General features: G+C 42.3%; 1 protein-coding gene across 1 annotated transcript; it reads right to left on the bottom strand.

The window, feature by feature from the left end:
- Window positions 1-1312: 1312 nt before the first annotated feature.
- On the bottom strand, window positions 1313-13609 carry LOC135548460 (transgelin-2-like). The gene is made up of 5 exons (XM_064978079.1): window positions 13409-13609; window positions 2594-2781; window positions 2339-2510; window positions 2011-2113; window positions 1313-1877 (listed from the first exon to the last, which is right to left on the bottom strand). The coding sequence occupies exons 2-5, from the start codon at window positions 2771-2773 to the stop codon at window positions 1727-1729; spliced, it is 606 nt and encodes a 201-aa protein (XP_064834151.1). The 5' UTR covers window positions 2774-2781; window positions 13409-13609; the 3' UTR covers window positions 1313-1726.
- Between the last annotated feature and the right edge of the window lie 6467 nt (window positions 13610-20076).

Raw genomic sequence — 20076 nt, 5'->3', positions numbered from 1 at the left:
TAGGCTAAAATAAATGCTATTTAGTGATCACCAGAGAGGAGAAAGGAAGGAGGGGAGACAGGAAGGAAGATATGAGATGTAGAGGAGCTGACTCTGACGGCTTTGCTTTCTGTTGTTTGCTGTTTCCCTGGTGACCAAGCCATATCTGATGATGTCATGGCTGCGAGGGTGTGTGAGAGACGCTGATATCGTAAATACTGTCCTTAACTAGGTCATAATATAAGCTTCCTACACCCCACCCAGACCCCTCCCTCTTCAAGTACAGACTTGAACATACACTTCCCACCTTTTTAAAATCCTAACTCCTTACAGCTGTACAGGACCCCACCTCCATCCCACCTCTCCTATCTTCCCAGGACCCCACCATAGTGCCCTCCGTATGAACTGTGAGGCCAGTGTAAATGTTGCTGACAGAGAGCCAGGAGAAGCCAGTCTTCAGAACTTTGCCTCAGTCAGAGAGCATCAGGACATGTTCCCGGTTTTCAGGAATACACTATTTTCAAACTAGCTCGTTTACCATTAAAAACAAATGTGGGGACTCCATTCAGGTGTCTTTTTACCCGCTATGTTAGATGAGTTCAAACATTATTCAACCACAGCTAGAGGGAAATCAGTCAGACCATTATGCCGTGTTCCTATGGTAAACATGTCAAAACGGGTATATTTTGGCTGAATACAAGGTGTCTACGAGGGCATAGTGTCATTCCATTCAGGGGTTACATGGTTTTAGTGGGTAGGCTGTCATTGTAAATAAGAATGTTCTTGACTGATTTGCCTAGTTAAAGGTGAAATAAAATAAAAATCCTTCACTATTGTAATTAATGGTTATTAGTTTAGTCAGACAGCTCCCCCATTTTTAGCTGCAAGTTGATCCAGTTACTGTTTGTGGGTCTCCAGCCATGTCAGAGTTGATGACTCACTTGTTTAGCTGGTCAGAGTAGGTGACCATTCCCCTCACTTGAGTTACTGTCTGTATGCCATCGCAGAATGAAAAGTGATACCTCTCCCTGGTGTGAGCAGGCCTTCTCAGGTAATGTTCTGATTCCAGACACTGTACCCCAGTGGTGAGAGCACTATCACACTCCTACATCTCACCCTAGAAGTCTCTTCATAGCTATTGTCCCCCCCAGCCAGTTACTGCCTAACCTCATATTGAGCAGTTCAGTGGGCACTCAAGCTGAACAAACCGTTGGCAGGCGAGAGGAGTCACACCTCCACTGGATCCCTCGGGAGGTTTCTTGTTCTGTCCCTGCCTGTTAAACTAACCTTATACTGGCACTCAATATCAATAAGACATTAAACGCAGAAGAAATTAAAATTAAACTGAACTTTATTTCATAATCAATATATAATATACAAAAATACTGAGCTCTGGAAAGGACATCTTACTGCATCTTTCCCATTATCGCAGCATATTCTAGCAACATCTTAACCCAACGTATTACCAAACAGAGTGCAGTTTAAGCAGTATCTAAATGGACCATTTCCCATTGCTATGTCACCGTGTCCATTGTTCAATTTTTTTAACAAAACATGATTGTACAGACTTTGGTCACCATGTTTCGTTATGATTGTGTGCATCTGTGCAGTGAGTAGGAGTTCTTTGGTCCAGTTCGGTCTTGGAAGTTCAGGTCGCTCCTGTTTGTTCAAGTTAAGCCATAGCGTTTCAGTCTTAAGTGAGAAAGGGAGCGTACTCAGATGTAGGGTGACTGAGCGTTGTCATGTTTTAGGGATTGTTCAGGATCTGCCTAGGTCGCCCGTATCCAGTCATGCCAGCCTGAGATGCCCCCTTGTTGGTGCCCATCTGCAGGCCGATGACACTCCTTCCCTCATTCAGCTGGTCCTCTGAGAACTCGCGTTTGTTCTCCACTGACTTCCTGCACAGACAAAGTCATGTCCATCATTTTAATCAAATGTCACCCTTTACCTAAGTGGGAGTATGCAGAGAACTACGAGCTCTGTAATGACAGTACTGTTTCTACAGAGAAAAGGACAGAGGCGCCAACTTACTTATGGAACCAGTTGGGGTCGCCGCGGTAAGTCCCATCGTCCCTGGTGACAGCCAGACTTCCCAGGGTCATCAGGGTCCTCTGGACAGCAGCCAGGTCTTTCCCTACAGACAATTAATACACATCACTGCACATCAGATATGTTTAATAAGTTCAGCTACTGTATAGCAGAACAATGAATGTAGCATTCATGACTAGACAGGGTGACTAAGCAACAATAACATTTTAAAACATATCCATCTGTATAGCATGCTAGTTGAGCTGAGAAGTGATGTGCATGACATGTAATGTGTGTGTGTGCACAGCTGATCTCAGCTGGCTGGACGTACCCTCCCAGAGGTCAACTGTCTGGAACATGTCAGTCTTGGTGATACCATACTTCTCAGCCGCATTGAGGAATTGTGAGATTTGCTCCATTTGTTTGAAGGCCATGCCTGAGCTCTGGATCTTCCTGATGGGCTTGTTCCCACTGGACAAGCTGTTGATCAGTTCACACAGCACCTGAAGAGAGCGAGAGGTGTGAGAAATGTACTACCTGTGCAAGACGGTCTTAGATTTTGTCTCCCAGTCACACAGGCACTCACACATCCGTCCTTGAGCCAGTTCTGCCAGCCGGTCTTGCCTGCCTCAGGTTGGCCCACTCCAGCGCCACACTGGGCAATGATCCACTCAGTCAACCTCTCTTCCAGATCCTGGTCATACTTTTTATCGATTTTACTCTGTACCTCACGGCTCAGACCATAGGAGGGACCTTTGTTTGCCATTGCTGTTCCTACAGGGAGAGTGATATCATTTCAGATAAGGCAAGCAAACATTGGTTTGTTCTGTTGCATATTGTATTGACCATCTATACAATTAAGTTACATAGAAGCTAACCAAAGTATAGAAAACAGTGAATGAGCTGGCTTAAGGCTTTAAAAACAAATATTAAAAACAATTCAAATTCATCATATTTATTTTATCCATAACTACATTGGCAGCTTAAAACTGTGGCTCACCTAGGTTAAAATACATCCTACTGACAAATATTTTGGCACACCTATTTAAAATGGCAGGCGACCTAATTACCAGGGTTAAAAATCAGCTGTCAATTAGCCACATAATTAGAGTTTGGCTAAGAGAAACAATTAAACACGGGTGTGATCATTAGTCCAAGAGTTTCTAATGGACAAATTCAGGTAGGTCCCGCCCAGTTTAGATCAATTTGCTTCTGTTTAAGAAACGTTTTGCAACATAATTGACTCAATGAATACACCCCACATAAACACAATTTACTGTAAAGGTTTGAGATGATGTATAAGTAAACTTAGAACCGTTGGGCGGTGTTTACTCAGGCAGCTCAATTCTGATCTTTTCTTCTTTGTAATTGGGTTAGGTGGATCACATCCAACTTTTAAGGTGAATTCACCGCCACCTGCTATACTGGAGTGTGAGGCCAGTCATATTGAATTAATAAATACACAAAACACAAAAAAATCTATACTTTGAGTTAATATGATGAACCAGAATGTCTGTAGGTGTGGAACCTCTTCCTCACATAGAAAATTCCATCAATACTGTGAAAGATTGTCTATATGTGGCAGCTGAACTCTTTCTCGTTTTGTCTTGGCTCAACAGACCCACTTAATAGATGTAACAGTGCTCACATTCATGTCCCTGGCCTGTCCAAGCCCTCCAAACTGGCAATGCGTCAACACAAGTACAGTAGGTCCGCAAATGTGACTGCAGTCCTATGATATAGATCTGAACTCTGATCTGATCTTGAGTTCGGGTTCAGAATTTATAACAGAGAGCATAAATGCCTCCCAACTTGAATAATACTATGCCAGGGGGCAGTGGTGTAAAGTACTTAAATAGAAATACTTTAAGTACTACTTAAGTCGTTTTTTGCGGTATCTGTACTTTACTTTACTATTTATATTTTTGCCAACCTTTCCTTCACTACATGTCTGGGATAGGGTTTGGCCTGGGGTAGGCCGTCATTGTAAAAAAATATTTTTTTCTTAACTGACTTGCCTAGTTAAATAATGGTTAAATAAATAAAACATGTACTTTTTACTCCATACATTTTCCCTGACACCCAAAAGTACTCGTTACATTTTGATAGGAAAATGGTTCAATTCACACACTGATCAAGAGAACATCACTGGTCATTGCTACTGGCTCTGATCTGGCGGACTCACTAAACACAAATGCTTTGTTTGTAAATTATGTCTGAGTGTTGGAGTGTGCCCCTGGCTATCCGTTAAACTGTTTGGTTTGCATAATATGAGAAATCTGAAATTATTTATACTTTTACTTTTGTACTTGTGTATATTTAAAACCAAATACTTTTAGACTTTTACTCAAGTAGTATTTTACTGGGTGACATTCACTTTTACTTGAGTCATTTTCTATCATTTACTATTATCTTTACTTTTGCTCAAGCATGACAATTGAGTATTTTTTCCACCACTGCCACAGGGGCACATGTAGATCAAAGCATGCAAATGGACCACCAGATGGAGACTTCAGATTTAGACCCAATTCTTGCACAGTATAATCAAAAAGTCTCAACACCTGTGCTGCGATCTTGAACCATAACTATCACAGAACCTCTCAGAGCTGGGGGTCAAAGGTTGATGTCATCTCTCTGTGAGCCTGCTGCTCTCATTGACTTCTAGCTGCTTCCTATCCTCCTCCACAGCCACACTCTGCTGTCTACATCCTGTTTGGCATAGTCCTCCCAGCTGGCTCTCTGTCACGTCCTTCCTTTCTCACTGAGGTAGCTGTTAGAGTAAACTTTCACAGACCTGCTCACACTCTTCTGTGTATTAGAGCCCATCAAAGTCCCCTGCAAGTGGAAAACCATATGGCCCAATGTATAATATGCAATGTAAGTAAATGTACAGGGAATTATGCTAGCTAGATGAGATTGTTGGGACAAATGTATACATCCAAAATTACCTTATGATCTTACTGTATGAGTCAAAGTCTGGCATAGTGAATATTTCCCCCTAACAGGACATTGCTCAGAAGCCACTCAACATGTACCGCACTGACACAAATGACTGATGATTGGTTGAAAAAAATGATAATAAGATTGTGGGAGCTGTACTGTTAGATTTTAGTGCAGCCTTTGATATTATTGACCATAACCGGTTGTTGAAAAAAACATGTTGTGGTTTTTCAACCTCAGCTCTGAATCCACGATATGGTAATCTGATAGAACTTAGAGGGTTTTCTTTAATGGAAGCTTTACTAATGTCAAACAGTGTGGTGTACCTCCGGGCAGCTCTCTAGGCCTTCTACTCTTTTCTATTTTGACCAATGACCTGCCACTGGCATTAAACAAAGCATGTGGGTCAGCTAAGGAGTATTGGTGTCTCTAAGAGGTGTTTGGGCTGGTTTTCTAACTACCTCTCTCAAAGAGTGCAGTGTATAAAGTCAGAAAACTGCTGTCTCAGCCACTGCCTGTCACCAAGGGAGTACCCCAAGGATCAATCCCCACGCTCTTCTCAATTTACATCAACAACATAGCTCAGGCAGTAGGAAGCTCGCTCATCCATTTATATGCAGATGATACACTCTTATACTCAGCTGGTCCCTCCTCAGATTTTGTGTTAAATGCTCTACAACAAAGCTTTCTTAGTGTCCAACAAGCTTTCTCTACCCTTAACCTTGTTCTGAACACCTCCAAAACAAAGGTAATGTGGTTTGGTAAGAAGAATGTCCTTCATCCCACAGGTGTGATTACTACCTCTGAGGGGTTAGAGCTTGAGGTAGTCACCTCATACAAGTACTTGGGAGTATGGCTATACGGTGCACTGTCCTTCTCTCAGCACATATCAAAGCTGCAGGCTAAAGTTAAATCTCGACTTGGTTTTCTCTATCGTAATCGCTCCTCTTTCATCCCAGCTGCAAAACTAACCCAGATTCAGATGACCATCCTACCCATGCTAGATTATGGAGACATCATTTATAGATTGGCAGGTAAGGGTGCTCTCGAGCGGCTAGATGTTCTTTACCATTCAGCCATCAGATTTGCCACCAATGCTCCTTATAGGACACATCACTGCACTCTATACTCCTTTGTAAACTGGTCATCTCTGTACACTCGTCGCAAAGACCCACTGGTTGATGCTTATTTATAAAACCCTCTTAGGCCTCACTCCCCCCTCTCTGAGATATCTACTGCAGCCCTCATTCTCCACATACAACTTTTACATTCTGTTAAAGGCCCCTTAAAGTACACATATCCCTGGGCCGCTCCACTTTTCAGTTCACTGCAGCTAGCGACTGGAACGAGCTGCAAAAAACACTCAAACTGGACAGTTTTATCTCCATCTCTTCATTCAAAGACTCAATCAGGGACACTCTTACTGACGGTTGTGGCTGCTTTGTGTGATGTATTGTTGCCTCTACCTTCTTGCACTTTGTGCTGTTGTCTGTGCCCAATAATGTTTGTACACTGTTTTGTGCCGCTTCCATGTTGTGTGCTACCATGTTGTTGTTATGTTGCTACCATGCTGTGTTGTCATATGTTGCTGCCTTGCTATGTTGTTGTCTTAGGTCTCTCTTTATGTAGTGTTGTCTCTCTTATTGTGATGTGTGTTTTGTCCTATATTTACATTGTATTTATTTTTAATCCCAGCCCCCCGTCCCCTCAGGAGGCCTTTTGTCTTTTGGTAGGCCGTCACTGTAAATAAGAATTTGTTCTTAACTGACTTGTCTAGTTAAATAAAGGTAAACATAAAAAGAAAAAAAGCCATTGAATGTCATTGAGAAAATAGAAAGGTCTCAATGTATTTTTTTCACAAACATCCTTTCTGAATCGAGAAGTAATCCAAGAAGTAATAATGATCGAGTTTTTCAAAAGTCTCGTGTCGGATTACAATAATTTTGCTGGTAACGTCAAGTAACTGATTACATTTTTAAAAAAGAAGAAAAAAATCAGATTACATGTAATCAGTTACTGCCCAAACTTGCGCGTGCGGCACACACACACACACACACACACACACACGCACACACACACACACAGATTGTGTCTAGAATAGTATCCAAGATGGAGATTCAGATTTGCCATGCTTGCATAGTATTTTTGCGATCCATTGTGTTATAATTCAGTTTTGGCCCGGCAACACGTATTTCAATTCTTTCTCAGAGGGTTTTTGTCAATGTTTCTCAATATGCATGGTTGCGTGCACTGCTATGTTTGTGTCAGTTGTTAGCACTTGTTTATGTTGTTCAGCTCTAACACAGAGAAAACTTTACTTCCTAAACCTAATACATCAACTGTCATCCAGTAGTTAATGACTCATAGATCAGAGCTATTAGAGCTACTGTAATACATCATAGTTCCATGTCAGTATCTTTCCTCACCCACAGCAGAGCAGACTACGGTTCTTACTACATATGTTATATGGAATGTGGCGGAGGGACCTGTTGTTCTCTATCTGCCAGCCAAGTTATTGTAGGGGATAGTGGGGTAAGTTGAGCCAAAGAGGTAAGTTGAGCCACCCGTGTTTCTAGGAAATCAAACAAAATTAATAATTTGACCAAATATTTAGGAAGAGGTCATCATTTCATGGAGTCTGTGAACTAAGAAACCACATGGAAAAAGCAAGTTAGGTCCAAAAAAACTGATTTTCAAGTCAAATGAATTTATTATGCTAAAAGGTTTCATGATGCTTGTATCTAAACCAAAGTAGATCATTTTAAGATTGTTCAATATATCAGTTAGGGTCTCTATAAGCTTCAATATTAGGTACTAAACCTAGAATGAATGTGCATCCTTATAGCTGTATGGGTTAATATAGTAAAAATGTTTGCCTTGGGATAAGTTGAGACAATGGCAGTGGGGTAAGTTGAGCAATGGTTGAGCCAATGGCAAAATGTGAAAGTGTTTTCTTCCCATGTGCAATGCAAGGCATTATCGCTGTGATATGAGATAACAACAGGGCCTAGCCTTTTAACCTTTTAATGGCATCAGACCGAGGCTCTGCATCTGTCCTCGTGCTCCTAGACCTTAGTGCTGCTTTTGATACCATCGTTCACCACATTCTTTTGGAGAGATTGGAAACCCAAATTGGTCTACATGGACAAGTTCTCGCCTGGTTTAGATCTTAACTGTCGGAAAGATATCAGTTTGTCTCTGTGAATGGTTTGTCCTCTGACAAATCAACTATAAATTTCGGTGTTCCTCAAGGTTCAATTTTAGGACCACTATTGTTTTCACTATATATTTTACCTCTTGGGGATGTCATTCAAAAACATAATGTTAACTTTCACTGCTATGTGGATGACACACAGCTGTACATTTCAATGAAACATGGTGAAGCCCCAAAATTGCCCTCTCTAGAAGTCTGTGTTTCAGACATAAGGAAGTGGATGGCGGCAAACTTTCTACTTTTAAACTCGGACAAAACAGAGATGCTTGTTCTAGGTCCCAAGAAATAAAGAGATCTTCTGTTGAATCTGACAATAAATCTTAATGGTTGTACAGTCGTCTCAAATAAAACTGAAGGACCTCGGCGTTACTCTGGACCCTGATCTCTCTTTTGACGAACATATCAAGACTGTTTCAAGGACAGCTTTTTTCCATCTACGTAACATTGCAAAAATCAGAAACTTTTTGTCCGAAAATAAAGCAGAAAAATGTATATTTGTTACTTCTAGGTTAAACTACTGCAATGCTCTACTTTCCAGCTACCCGGATAAAGCAATAAATAAACTTCAGTTAGTGCTAAATACGGCTGCTAGAATCCTGACTAGAACCAAAAATTGTGATCATATTACTCCAGTGCTAGCCTCCCTACACTGGCTTCCTGTTAAGGCAAGGGCTGATTTCAAGGTGTTACTGCTAACCTACAAAGCATTACATGGGCTTGCTACAAAGCATTACATGGGCTTGCTCCTACCTATCTCTCTGATTTGGTCCTGCCGTACATACCTAAGTCGCTCTGGATAAGAGCGTCTGCCAAATGACTTAAATGTAAATGTAGACGTACGCTACGGTCACAAGACGCAGGCCTCCTAATTGTCCCTAGAATTTCTCAGCAAACAGCTGGAGGCAGGGTTTTCTCCTATAGAGCTAAATTGTTATGGAATTGTCTGCCTACCCATGTGAGAGACGCAGACTCAGTCTCAACCTTTAAGTCTTTACTGAAGACAAATCTCTTCAGTGGGTCATATGATTGAGTGTAGTCTGGCTCAGGAGTGTGCAGGTGAACGTAAAGTCTCTGGACCGACGAACCACCCATGCTGTTTCTGCCTGGCCGGTTCCACTGGGATTCTCTGCCTCTAACCCTATTACAGGGGCTGAGTATTTTTTTAAAATTTTAACTAGGCAAGTCAGTTAAGAACAAATTCTTATTTTCAATGACGGCCTAGGAACAGTGGGTTAACTGCCTGTTCAGGGGCAGAACAACAGATTTGTACCTTGTCAGCTCGGGGATATGAACTTGCAACCTTACAGTTACTAGTCCAACACGCTAACCACTAGGCTACCCTGGCTTACCGGTGTCACTTGAGTGGGTTGAGTCACTGATGTGATCTTCCTGTCTGGGTTGGCGCCCCCTCTTGGCTTGTGCTGTGGCGGAGATCTTTGTGGGCTATACACGGCCTTGTCTCAGGATGGTAAGTTGGTGGTTGAATATATCCCTCTAGTGGTGTGGGGGCTGTGCTTTGGCAAAGTGGGTGGGGTTATATCCGTCCTGTTTGGCCCTGTCCGGGGGTATCATCGGATGGGGCCACAGTGTCTCCTGACGCCTCCTGTCTCAGCCTCCAGTATTTATGCTGCAGTAGTTTATGTGTCGGGTGGCTAGGGTCAGTTTGTTATATCTGGAGTACTTCTCCTGTCTTATCCGGTGTCCTGTGTGAATTTAAGTATGCTCTCCCTAATTTTCACTTTCTCTCTTTCTTTCTCTCTCTCGGAGGACCTGAGCCCTAGGACCATGCCTCAGGACTACCTGGCATGATGACTCCTTGCTGTCCCCAGTCCACCTGGCCATGCTGCTGCTCCAGTTTCAACTGTTCTGCCTGTGGCTATGGAATCCTGACCTGTTCACCGGGAGTGCTACCTGTCCCAGACCTGCTGCTTTCAACTCTCTAGAGACAGCAGGAGCGGTAAAGATACTCTGAATGATCGGCTATGAAAATCCAACTGACATTTACTCCTGAGGTCCTGACCTGTTGCACCCTCGACAATTACTGTGATTATTATTATTTGACTATGCTGGTCATTTATGAACATTTGAACATCTTGGCCATGTTCTGTTACAATCTCCACCCGGCACAGCCAGAAGAGGACTGGCCACCCCTCATAGCCTGGCTCCTCTCTAGGTTTCTTCCTAGGTTTTGTCCTTTCTAGGGAGTTTTTCCTAGCCACCGTGCTTCTACACCTGCATTGCTTGCTGTTTGGGGTTTTAGGCTGGGTTTCTGTACAGCACTTTGAGATATCAGCTGATGTACGAAGGGCTATATAAATTCATTTGATTTGATTTGATTTAGCCTATTTGAAAAGTGTTTTAAAAAGTACAAAGTGTTTGTTAGGTGTTAAGCCTGTGTTAAAAATATGCTTAAAATGATAAACAGACAAAAAAGCGATTGGGATTGAGTTGAATTGTCTTTGGGAAATACAGATATACATGGTTTTAAAAAGGTAGCGATAATATTTCATTCAGTACAGAAATTTGTAAGCGGCATAACTTACCCTGTCCTGCGGTTCAACTTACCCCATACCGGTGTAAGTTGTGCCAAGTGACCAGTTTTTTGGGGACAAACTATGTTTTCAAAATGTTTACATGAATTCTCATTATTTCCAGGGCTACACAACATCCTGAAATATATGTAGATATCTTGGTTAGAAAAAAATACTATATTTCCCTTGAAGGAGTGATGCTGAATGTAAAGAAATGGCTCAACTTACCCCACTCTCCTCTATGTCACAACCAGAAACAGTTTGTAACAACACCCCTTGTAAATACCATCATAAATACCAGATTTTGCTCTAACCAATCTGAAGGGCTGTTTTATAATCTGAGGATCTGCCTCCAAGCACTGTGTTAGCATGCCCAGAGAGAATCCCCCCCAGTACAGAGCACATCACTGGCTGGATCAGGCCTTATCTGAACATGGAGGCACATGATTGGGTATATGAGGACTGTTATGGGTCAGCAAGGGACAGGGGCCATAAGATCACTACATATATTACACTAACCTTTCCCAACCTCACTCTAGCCTTATATCAAGTGTCTAACAGGCTCGATAAACTGTGAAAAAACTTAGGTTAAACCTGTCTGTGTGCTGCGTCACAGAACCTGAATACATCATGTGTGATTGAGAGTTTATAGATCTGTTTACTGCCCTTTTTCCCAGGAATGGAACAGAGGAAGGAGAGGAGGGGGGATAAGCATAGTCTACTATTGTATTTAAATGTTTTATTAAGCTTGTATTTATTCAGGGGAACCCACTGAGACCAGGGTCTCATTTACAATGGTGCGCTGAGGAATACAAATAAAATAAACTGCAACTTACAGAATCAATACTTTAGCTTCAAATACCACAAATACAATTATTTTTATTCAATCCGAACAGTTGCAATTCTCCTTAAATTTCAATCAACATTAAAGTCCTAAACTGCCCAAAAGGCAGTTAACCCTAGAGGCAGTTTGGTATGTCATATTTTTGTATTTCAACAGTGAAGTGAGGAAGGTCGGAAGCTTGTGTAGTAGAGCTTTGTAAACAAAAATGGAGTAGTGAAGGGATCTACGGGACATCAACGAGGACCAGCCAGCTGTTTGATACAGGAGGCAGTGATGCGTATTAATACTGTCCCCTGTGATATAGCAAAGGGCGCTTTGGTAGACGGTATCAAAGGTTTAAGAGTAGTGGCTGCTGCATTCCGATAAATGATGTCACTATAGTCAAGAACTGGTAGGAAAGTTGACTGTACAATCTGCTTCCTGCTGTTTAGGAAGAGGCATTATCTATTTCTATAAAATAAGCCTACTTTAATCTCAGTTTCTTAGCTAGCACATCCGTATGTTTTCACATGACAAATTATTGTCAATCCAAAACCCCTGATATGTATAGGAGTGAACCTGCTTGATGTGCATGGAGGGGAAGGAGTGGGGCAGGATAGACCTGTTGGCTCCCGACAGTTGCTCTTCTGAGGATCAGGCCTGCTGCTACAGGCCCAGACCAGATCTCCCTTAATCAGCCTGTAAAGCCATCTTGACTTCCTATTACCCATTATGTGCTCTGTGCCCTCACTAATACATAACTAATTTTCTACTGTTACAGATTACATTATTACAGAGATGTGAAACAGCGTGTGATAGCTACTGGGGATACTTCACAAAATATCCATCATGCAGTGTTCCGAAAGCAAATGGTCCATGTAAATGTGACGTCACAGTTATCAGGGCGTCCACTGAAACATCCGCTGTTATAATGACCCCTGGACATACCAGCATAGTTCACATAATCCCTCACATCTACACAGTTTGACACCACAGCTGCACTGAAGACTGATACCAGAGGATAGACAGGGAATGAGGAGGCACCATGCATTACAAAACACTCTCTGACCGCACGTTGAGATACCTCTAGCTCCATCTCAAATACACAGCACATACATCATGATGAAAGAAAGTACCCCTATATTACTTAATGAATTTGTCTTGCATGGAGCTAGCAGTTTTAAACAGGGGTGTAGCCAGTTTTTGTGTGAGAGATCGCTGAGAGCAGGACTTGATAAGAAGCAGGATCTGATAGTGAACAGGATCCATCTGATAGAGCCTCTCTGGGCAGAGTGAAGAGAGAACGGAGCCTTACAGAGAGACTTTTAGGAAAACCTAAAAGCCACAGCGTCATTCATTGAGGCTTCTTAACATTTTATAAAATTAATAAATTAGTTACATGCCATGCAGTGACTGAGTGTGAGATGGCAGGTGTGTGTGTGTGTTTAGTGTGTGTGTGTTTGTGTGTGTAATTAAGAGACTGAATATAAAATAGGTCAGGTTATCCCCCATGTCAATTTGTCTACACCCTTTTCGCCCTCACTCTCATCCATGTTAACCTAAAAGATACTTTTCTAAACAATAGAACACTGTCAGTAGCAACCTTCCAGGCACACCAGGGCACAGTTCTTCAGAAAGTATCTATTCGGATCGATTATTGGATAGGAATAAAATAGAAATAAATAGAAGGAGAGTCCCCATTCAAGTCAATGATTGGCCATTATATTAATTATATTCCTATACGTTTCATCCTAACCGATAGTCGAATTCCAGATAGATAACTTTTGAAAAACTTGGCACTGGAAATTCAACCGTATGAATAACAGGTAGAGCCTGATAGTAACAAAGTGCACTCCGACAGAGGTGTTAAGAAGTAGCCAGGTATGTACTTACAGTGTTTAGCTGGGAGCAGCTGTAGTTGTTGAGATGAGTTCAGGTGGCTTCGGACCTGTGTTTCTGTGAGCTGGTGTGAAAGAGTTCCTCTCTTCCCCTTTACAACAGAGTACAGAGTCTGCTCTCAGGGAGTGCCAGCTTAAAAAGAACAAACACGCTCTCTGAAATGACTTCACCACAAGAGAAAAAGCAAGTGAGAGAGAGAGGGGAGGAGAGGAGAGGAAAGGAAAGAAGGGGAGGGAGGAAACCACAGCCTTAAAAGGATATGGCCTTTTTTCCTCTCCATTTTTCTAGAGTTTCTAGTCTTCTTATTTCATTCTATGACACACCCTTTTTTTCTTTCTCTCTTTATCCCCCTGTAAGTGTACCTCCTTATTTGGGAGCAGGACAGAGAGAATGAGGAACCACTGCCAAAGGGCTTGGTTTGGTCAGCTATAGGAATTCTCCAAATATCTTCCTCTACCACTTTGTCTAGAGAACATAAGGAGGGACCCACTGGGCACAGACGTCAATTCAACGTCTATTCCATGTTGGTTCAATGTAATTTCACTGAAATTACGTGAAAAGAACGTTGATTCAACCAGTGCGTGGGCGGGGAGAGAGGGAGGGCGAAAGTAGAGAGTATGATGGTTTAAGGGGACCAGGGGGAGGGAGATGCTTTCAGTAATTAGAGAGGATAAGGAAGGAGGCACTGCTATAGGGAAGTTGAATTTATTGCCTCTATATTAATTGTCTGTTTTTTGTTATTTATTACGTTGTTTGTTTTACAAACATTCAAATAAAATGTCTGGGAGCCATGAAATGACTTTTGTTCCATGAGATAAGTACAGTAAGATAAGTATGTGAGGGCATGAGTGAATGAGAGGAACTAGAATGCAAGTAAGTCAGCCAAAGTGCAAGTAATGCTGATTTGTTTTGCTTTGTTGGGTGTTCAGTTAAATTCCTCATCCTTTTTTGTTTTTTACATTTTCCTCTTGGCTCTAAAGAACATACACCCCCTCGCATATAAACACACCCATGCTAATGGTACATGACATCATTACATTGACAGCAAAAGCGGGGCATGCCATAGCTTGAGAGGCCATCGAGGTAAAACATTGACATCACAGATGACATCACTGAGAGGAGTCAGCATTAGAATGAAGTAACTGTCTGACCACAAAGGTTGTTGCAATGAAAGGTATTGGGTAATGTTGTATCAGTGTCATATTAGTCCCTAAGCTATTCTGTTTATAGGTGCCAGGTTGTGTTGTGTCTTTATTGTCAGTTGTTCTCCATCCAAGGGCACCAGACTGGACTCGTTACCCCTAGCAACAAGGATATCTCTTTAGCCACCAGACCTTGGGCTACTGAACTTGTAAACCTTAGACACACATAAGATAGTGAACAGTCCTTTCACACACACAGTTCTTCTGAGCTGGTGGTAAAATAGGGTTTCTGCAAGTTAATGATTCAGTTTAATGATGAACATTTTACACAGTATATCATAATAAATCACCACAACCTTTTAGCCTAAAAACACAGCAATCGCTTTGGTGATGACTGTGAAACTAAACAATATTAATAGTCGGATTCTGCTTCAGTGAGAACCTTTTTTATTAAAAAAAATACATGGATTGCTTTTTTAAGGAGAATGATCAGAGTTGACTACAATTTTCATGTGCTTTTAACTGTTCAGTACAGTTGTATGTCTCATTGGATGTACAATATGTCTGTCTATGGGTTTCCGCCTCCACACATCTGTCTTCCAGAGAGTAGCTCCACGTACGTCTGGCTGCCTCTGTCCAGCAGGACCAGGGCGGTCTGTCTTCCGAGTCCTCCCCGTTATCCTCCCACGTGGACACCACCATCTCCCCGTTCCTCATCAGCCGCAGCTTGTGGTTCAGCCTCTGGTCCGCCGCACACACTTGGAGTGAGAGGAAGAGAGTTAATGAAATGGATGACTGCATGTCCAGGATAGGACTATTATTGAGTGTATTGTCTGTGGAACATGTGTAGTGGGTTTAAGGTTGGTGTGTATGCATACCCAGGGCAGGGTTTTAGCAGTTTCCGTGGTTGAGGGAGATCTCGGTGTAGGGAATCGGCACGTTACTGGTGAAGGGGCCGAAGCAGTGGCTTTTGGGACTCATGGTGGCTGTGAATGCCATCCGCATTCCTCCTGGAGAGAGAAAGAGAGAGAGAGAGTCCGTTTTTCAGTCAGACAGAGATAACAGTTTGGGCACAAACTGGTCGTATCAACTTTAATTCATCGCCATCTAAAGAAAAAGGCTACGTGATGTTGAGTCAACGAGGAAAGGAATTTCTGGAATGCTTGTCTTTTTATCACCCAACTTTAAATTCCAATGACATGGTCAATGTTTTGTTAATTTCATATTGAGTTCACGTTGAACTACGTGAGCTCAATCAAATGTAAATCAAAATGAGACATCTGACATCTGTGCACAGTGGGAAGTACGTGTTTTGAGGCATATGTTATTAGCAGCCCTGGTCTCTGTTAGCAGAGAAGTTATCCATAGAATTAAGAATGAGGTCACTCCTCCCTGGTCTGTCTGTGTACCAGATATAATGTTTCTATAATGTTGGTACCTGTGACCTCCTGGATGCTATTGCCCAGCTGGGACAGGCTGTGCCACAGGGTCACCATCCTGGTGGACACCTGCTCCTCCAGTTCATGGAGCATCCCCGCTGGCGCTTAAACGCACACTAACAGTCCCAGCGGCCGCACGGCAGCACACCCTCCCATGCCACTGACCACAGGCAGGGAGAGGAGAGAGAGGTGGGGGGACAAGGGTAGAGAGAGGAGGGTTAAGGACATGTATAGTGATGCAACTTAGCTGACTCATTCATGTTAACAAATGTGTTGATTTGTACTCCTTTGTTAACGTTACAGTGATTTCAATTCAGGTTGGCATTTATTATCATGAATCTTGCCCTGGAGGCAGCTCTGCAGAGTGGTGACTAGCTGGCACAGCCACAGATTCATACAATCTTTATAAAACTTAACCCTAAGCTTAACCACACTGCTAACCCGAACCAAACATTTTTGTTTTCAGGAATTTTTACGATATATCAAATTTAGACTTTGCAACTGGCCCATCTAACAGAAATCGCTCAGTTCTACCTTCAGGGCAAGATTCATGACAATAAAGGTCAGACTGCGAGCAATTTCAGTACTAATATTGTACAGTGTGTATTGTAAAGGCTTAGAGTTCAGAGATTCTCATAGGTATGAAGATGATGATGATGAATGCTCTACCTGCTGCTTCTCTCAGGAGGGAGGTATGGACTGTCACACTGAGATACAGTGCCCCAAGAGGAACAGAGTGGACACCCAAACTAGGTGTGAAGGCAGGATCCAGACCGGAAGGAGACGGACAGCACTGGGAAATCTGAGGGGATGAATATCAATTTTATAGCCCTGGAATACAATGTGAACTTCCTTATAATATAGAGTAGAATAGCCACAAACACAGCATCCATTTAACATGTACAACACAACAAAAACAGTATCACAAGTAATGTTCAGCAACATTTTAATTAATCAATTGAGACAGGTAAAAGTCAATTTAATTTATACCATACATTATCTACTTCTGATTATGGGCATTACTTTCCATCATTTCATATATTTTACTCACCCAGTGTCCATTTTTATTTGGTGTCGTAAGGGTATTAATAATTGTACTGTGCAGTCATAGTCCATCTCCTCACTCCACATCAGTAGTCCAGATAGATATATCTGTGACAGAGATGAACTAGCTAAACAACAGCTCTAAGTACTGTACATACTGTTTTGATCCCACTCTCATATGTTTGTCATCACTGTACTGACTGTGTCAGCAAGAACAAACCAATCATCTGGTCCACGCCCAAGTCCTCTAGCCCTCACCCTTGTGAAAGATAGGCAGCAGCAGCAAACTCCAGTGCTCAAACACTCCAACACTAACAGGAACCAGCGCTAACAAACACACAGAGAGACAGGATGTACAGTACCAGCAAAGCCAACACTCAGCTTCTTCCAGGTGAGTTTTATCGTAGGTGGACTACCCTATGGGGAAGGAGAGGGGGATCTTCTCCGACACATCCCGACACTGCCAGCACAATTCCCCAAACTCTCTCCCACACACAATTCCAATTTCAGGTCCCTGGGCAGGACACCCACACTAGGTGTGAAGGCAGGATCCTGCAGGGTCCACCCAGATTATCAACCCAAGTGTGTAATGTGTACATACAGCGACTGTAGCAATCCATGTGTATTATTAGGCCACTGGTGTCAGGTGGACTGATGGCATCAGTAAGGTTGTTTATTCTTCCTGGTTGTGTCTCTGCCCCAGTGCTCTTGGAATTCAATAGGAGACTGATAATACCTGATCAATGGGAGGCTTAGTTTGGGTGATTGTCCTTCCCCCTTCCCTGTCCTCCTTGGTCATTGTGTGGTGACATACGGTAGGTAGTGAACCTGCCAGTGAAGGTGTCATGGTGTGTGTGAGCAGGTAATCTCTCCATTGACTTTTCATCTCCTTTCTCACGGGCCATTGTCGTAATCAGTGTCACCACATCCGATTCACATCAAAACGGTTCTGAGTGACACATTGTTCTGAGATTGGGATCTTCTGAAAGCTGGCACAGCCTGCGCTAGTACAAGAGTGCTTGTTCTGGGGCAAATCCAAAGTTATGGACACCAAGCTCTCTGCGCTATAATCCCCTTACCATTAACTGAGAACACAGGACAGACAGAAGAGTTGAGTCACAGGAGGTTGGTTGGTGATGTCTTCTATAACCACCAGGGCAAAAGCTCCAACACAGCTTTGATATCAGCTTCATCTCAGCCTGAGAAGGCAGTACATATTGTTAATATTCCTCTAACACATGGTTTAGTCTTGTGGTTTTCCAATCACTAATCTGTATATCTGATCTTTCTTGCTGGCACTGACCACAGGTCAAATAGTTCTCTGTGAACCCAAGAGTGACTTTGTTGATGTCACCTTTCAAGGTGTAACAACAATGTGAGGTTGTGACACACTGTATAGGTCATCAAGGTGTAACAACAATGTGAAGTTGTGACACACTGTATAGGTCATCAAGGAGTATCAACAATGTGAAGTTGTGACACACTGTATAGGTCATCAAGGTGTAACAACAATGTGAAGTTGTGACACACTGTATAGGTCATCAGGTGTAACAACAATGTGAAGTTGTGACACACTGTATAGGTCATCAAGGTGTAACAACAATGTGAAGTTGTGACACACTGTATAGGTCATCAGGTGTAACAACAATGTGAAGTTGTGACACACTGTATAGGTCATCAAGGTGTAACAACAATGTGAAGTTGTGACACACTGTATAGGTCATCAAGGTGTATCAACAATGTGAAGTTGTGACACACTGTATAGGTCATCAAGGTGTAACAACAATGTGAAGTTGTGACACACTGTATAGGTCATCAAGGTGTAACAACAATGTGAAGTTGTGACACACTGTATAGGTCATCAAGGTGTAACAACAATGTGAAGTTGTGACACACTGTATAGGTCATCAAGGTGTATCAACAATGTGAAGTTGTGACACACTGTATAGGTCATCAAGGTGTAACAACAATGTGAAGTTGTGACACACTGTATAGGTCATCAAGGTGTAACAACAATGTGAAGTTGTGACACACTGTATAGGTCATCAAGGTGTAACAACAATGGTCATCAAGGTGTAAACAATGTTTGTGACACACTGTATAGGTCATCAAGGTGTAACAACAATGTGAAGTTGTGACACACTGTATAGGTCATCAAGGTGTAACAACAATGTGAAGTTGTGACACACTGTATAGGTCATCAAGGTGTAACAACAATGTGAAGTTGTGACACACTGTATAGGTCATCAAGGTGTAACAACAATGTGAAGTTGTGACACACTGTATAGGCCTGGTGCCTGGCCGGCTGCTGTTGTTATGGAGGACACAAGGCTGCAGTGAGTGTTTTTGAGTCTGTAAGTAGGCTTGTTCTGGTTCATACTCAGGGTTAAATTTCAGCATATTGTGCATAGTTTTGAGTATCTTACGCATACTTATGTGGTTAACACTTGCCACTTTATAATTTAATTATATTGCTAGAACAATATAAAAGACCCATCATTGACATCTATCAAAAATAAACAAAATCAATTAACGCTTAAAGATTTTGTGAATAATAATGAATCACTCTGGCCATGGTTGTGCCATTATGAGTGTTTGTAACTGAAACAGAGACAATACTGGAGCAATCAGTCTGATATTTCTCATCACTGCAATGTATTGTTGGAAGATTGAAACCATTGTCACACATTATACATACATGACAGTAGGTCTACAGTTCCACTGTGGGGGGGGGGGGTGGGTATGCAGCCACCCTGAGATGGTCACATCTACCTTTCTCTTCCGTCAGCCAGCAACCTGTATGTACTTCTACACTGTGGGTCTATAAGGGAAGGGCTGTGTTCGTACATGTTTTAAATCAAATCCCTTTCCATTCAACATACACGGAGTATACCACACATTAGGAACACCTATCTAATATTGAGTTGCACCCCCCCTCTTGTCCTCAGAACAGCCTCAATTCGTCGGGGCATGGACTCTACAAGGTGTCGAAAGCGTTCCACAGGGATGCTGGTTGACTCCAATGCTTCCCACAGTT

Source organism: Oncorhynchus masou, chromosome 11, assembly GCF_036934945.1.
Source record: "Oncorhynchus masou masou isolate Uvic2021 chromosome 11, UVic_Omas_1.1, whole genome shotgun sequence".
Classification (NCBI taxonomy): domain Eukaryota; kingdom Metazoa; phylum Chordata; class Actinopteri; order Salmoniformes; family Salmonidae; genus Oncorhynchus; species Oncorhynchus masou.
Note: the sequence above shows the minus strand (reverse complement) of the source record. Positions and strands in the feature narration are given on the sequence as shown.

Bases quoted from the DNA above. Each gene is read 5' to 3' on its own strand.
- LOC135548460 (XM_064978079.1), bottom strand. From the start codon at position 2,773: ATGGCAAACAAAGGTCCCTCCTATGGTCTGAGCCGTGAGGTACAGAGT. The intron at 2,511-2,593 runs GTGAGTGCCTGT...CGCTCTCTTCAG, and splicing joins ACTGGCTCAAGGACGGATGT to GTGCTGTGTGAACTGATCAA. The intron at 2,114-2,338 runs GTACGTCCAGCC...AATTGTCTGTAG, and splicing joins GACAGTTGACCTCTGGGAGG to GGAAAGACCTGGCTGCTGTC.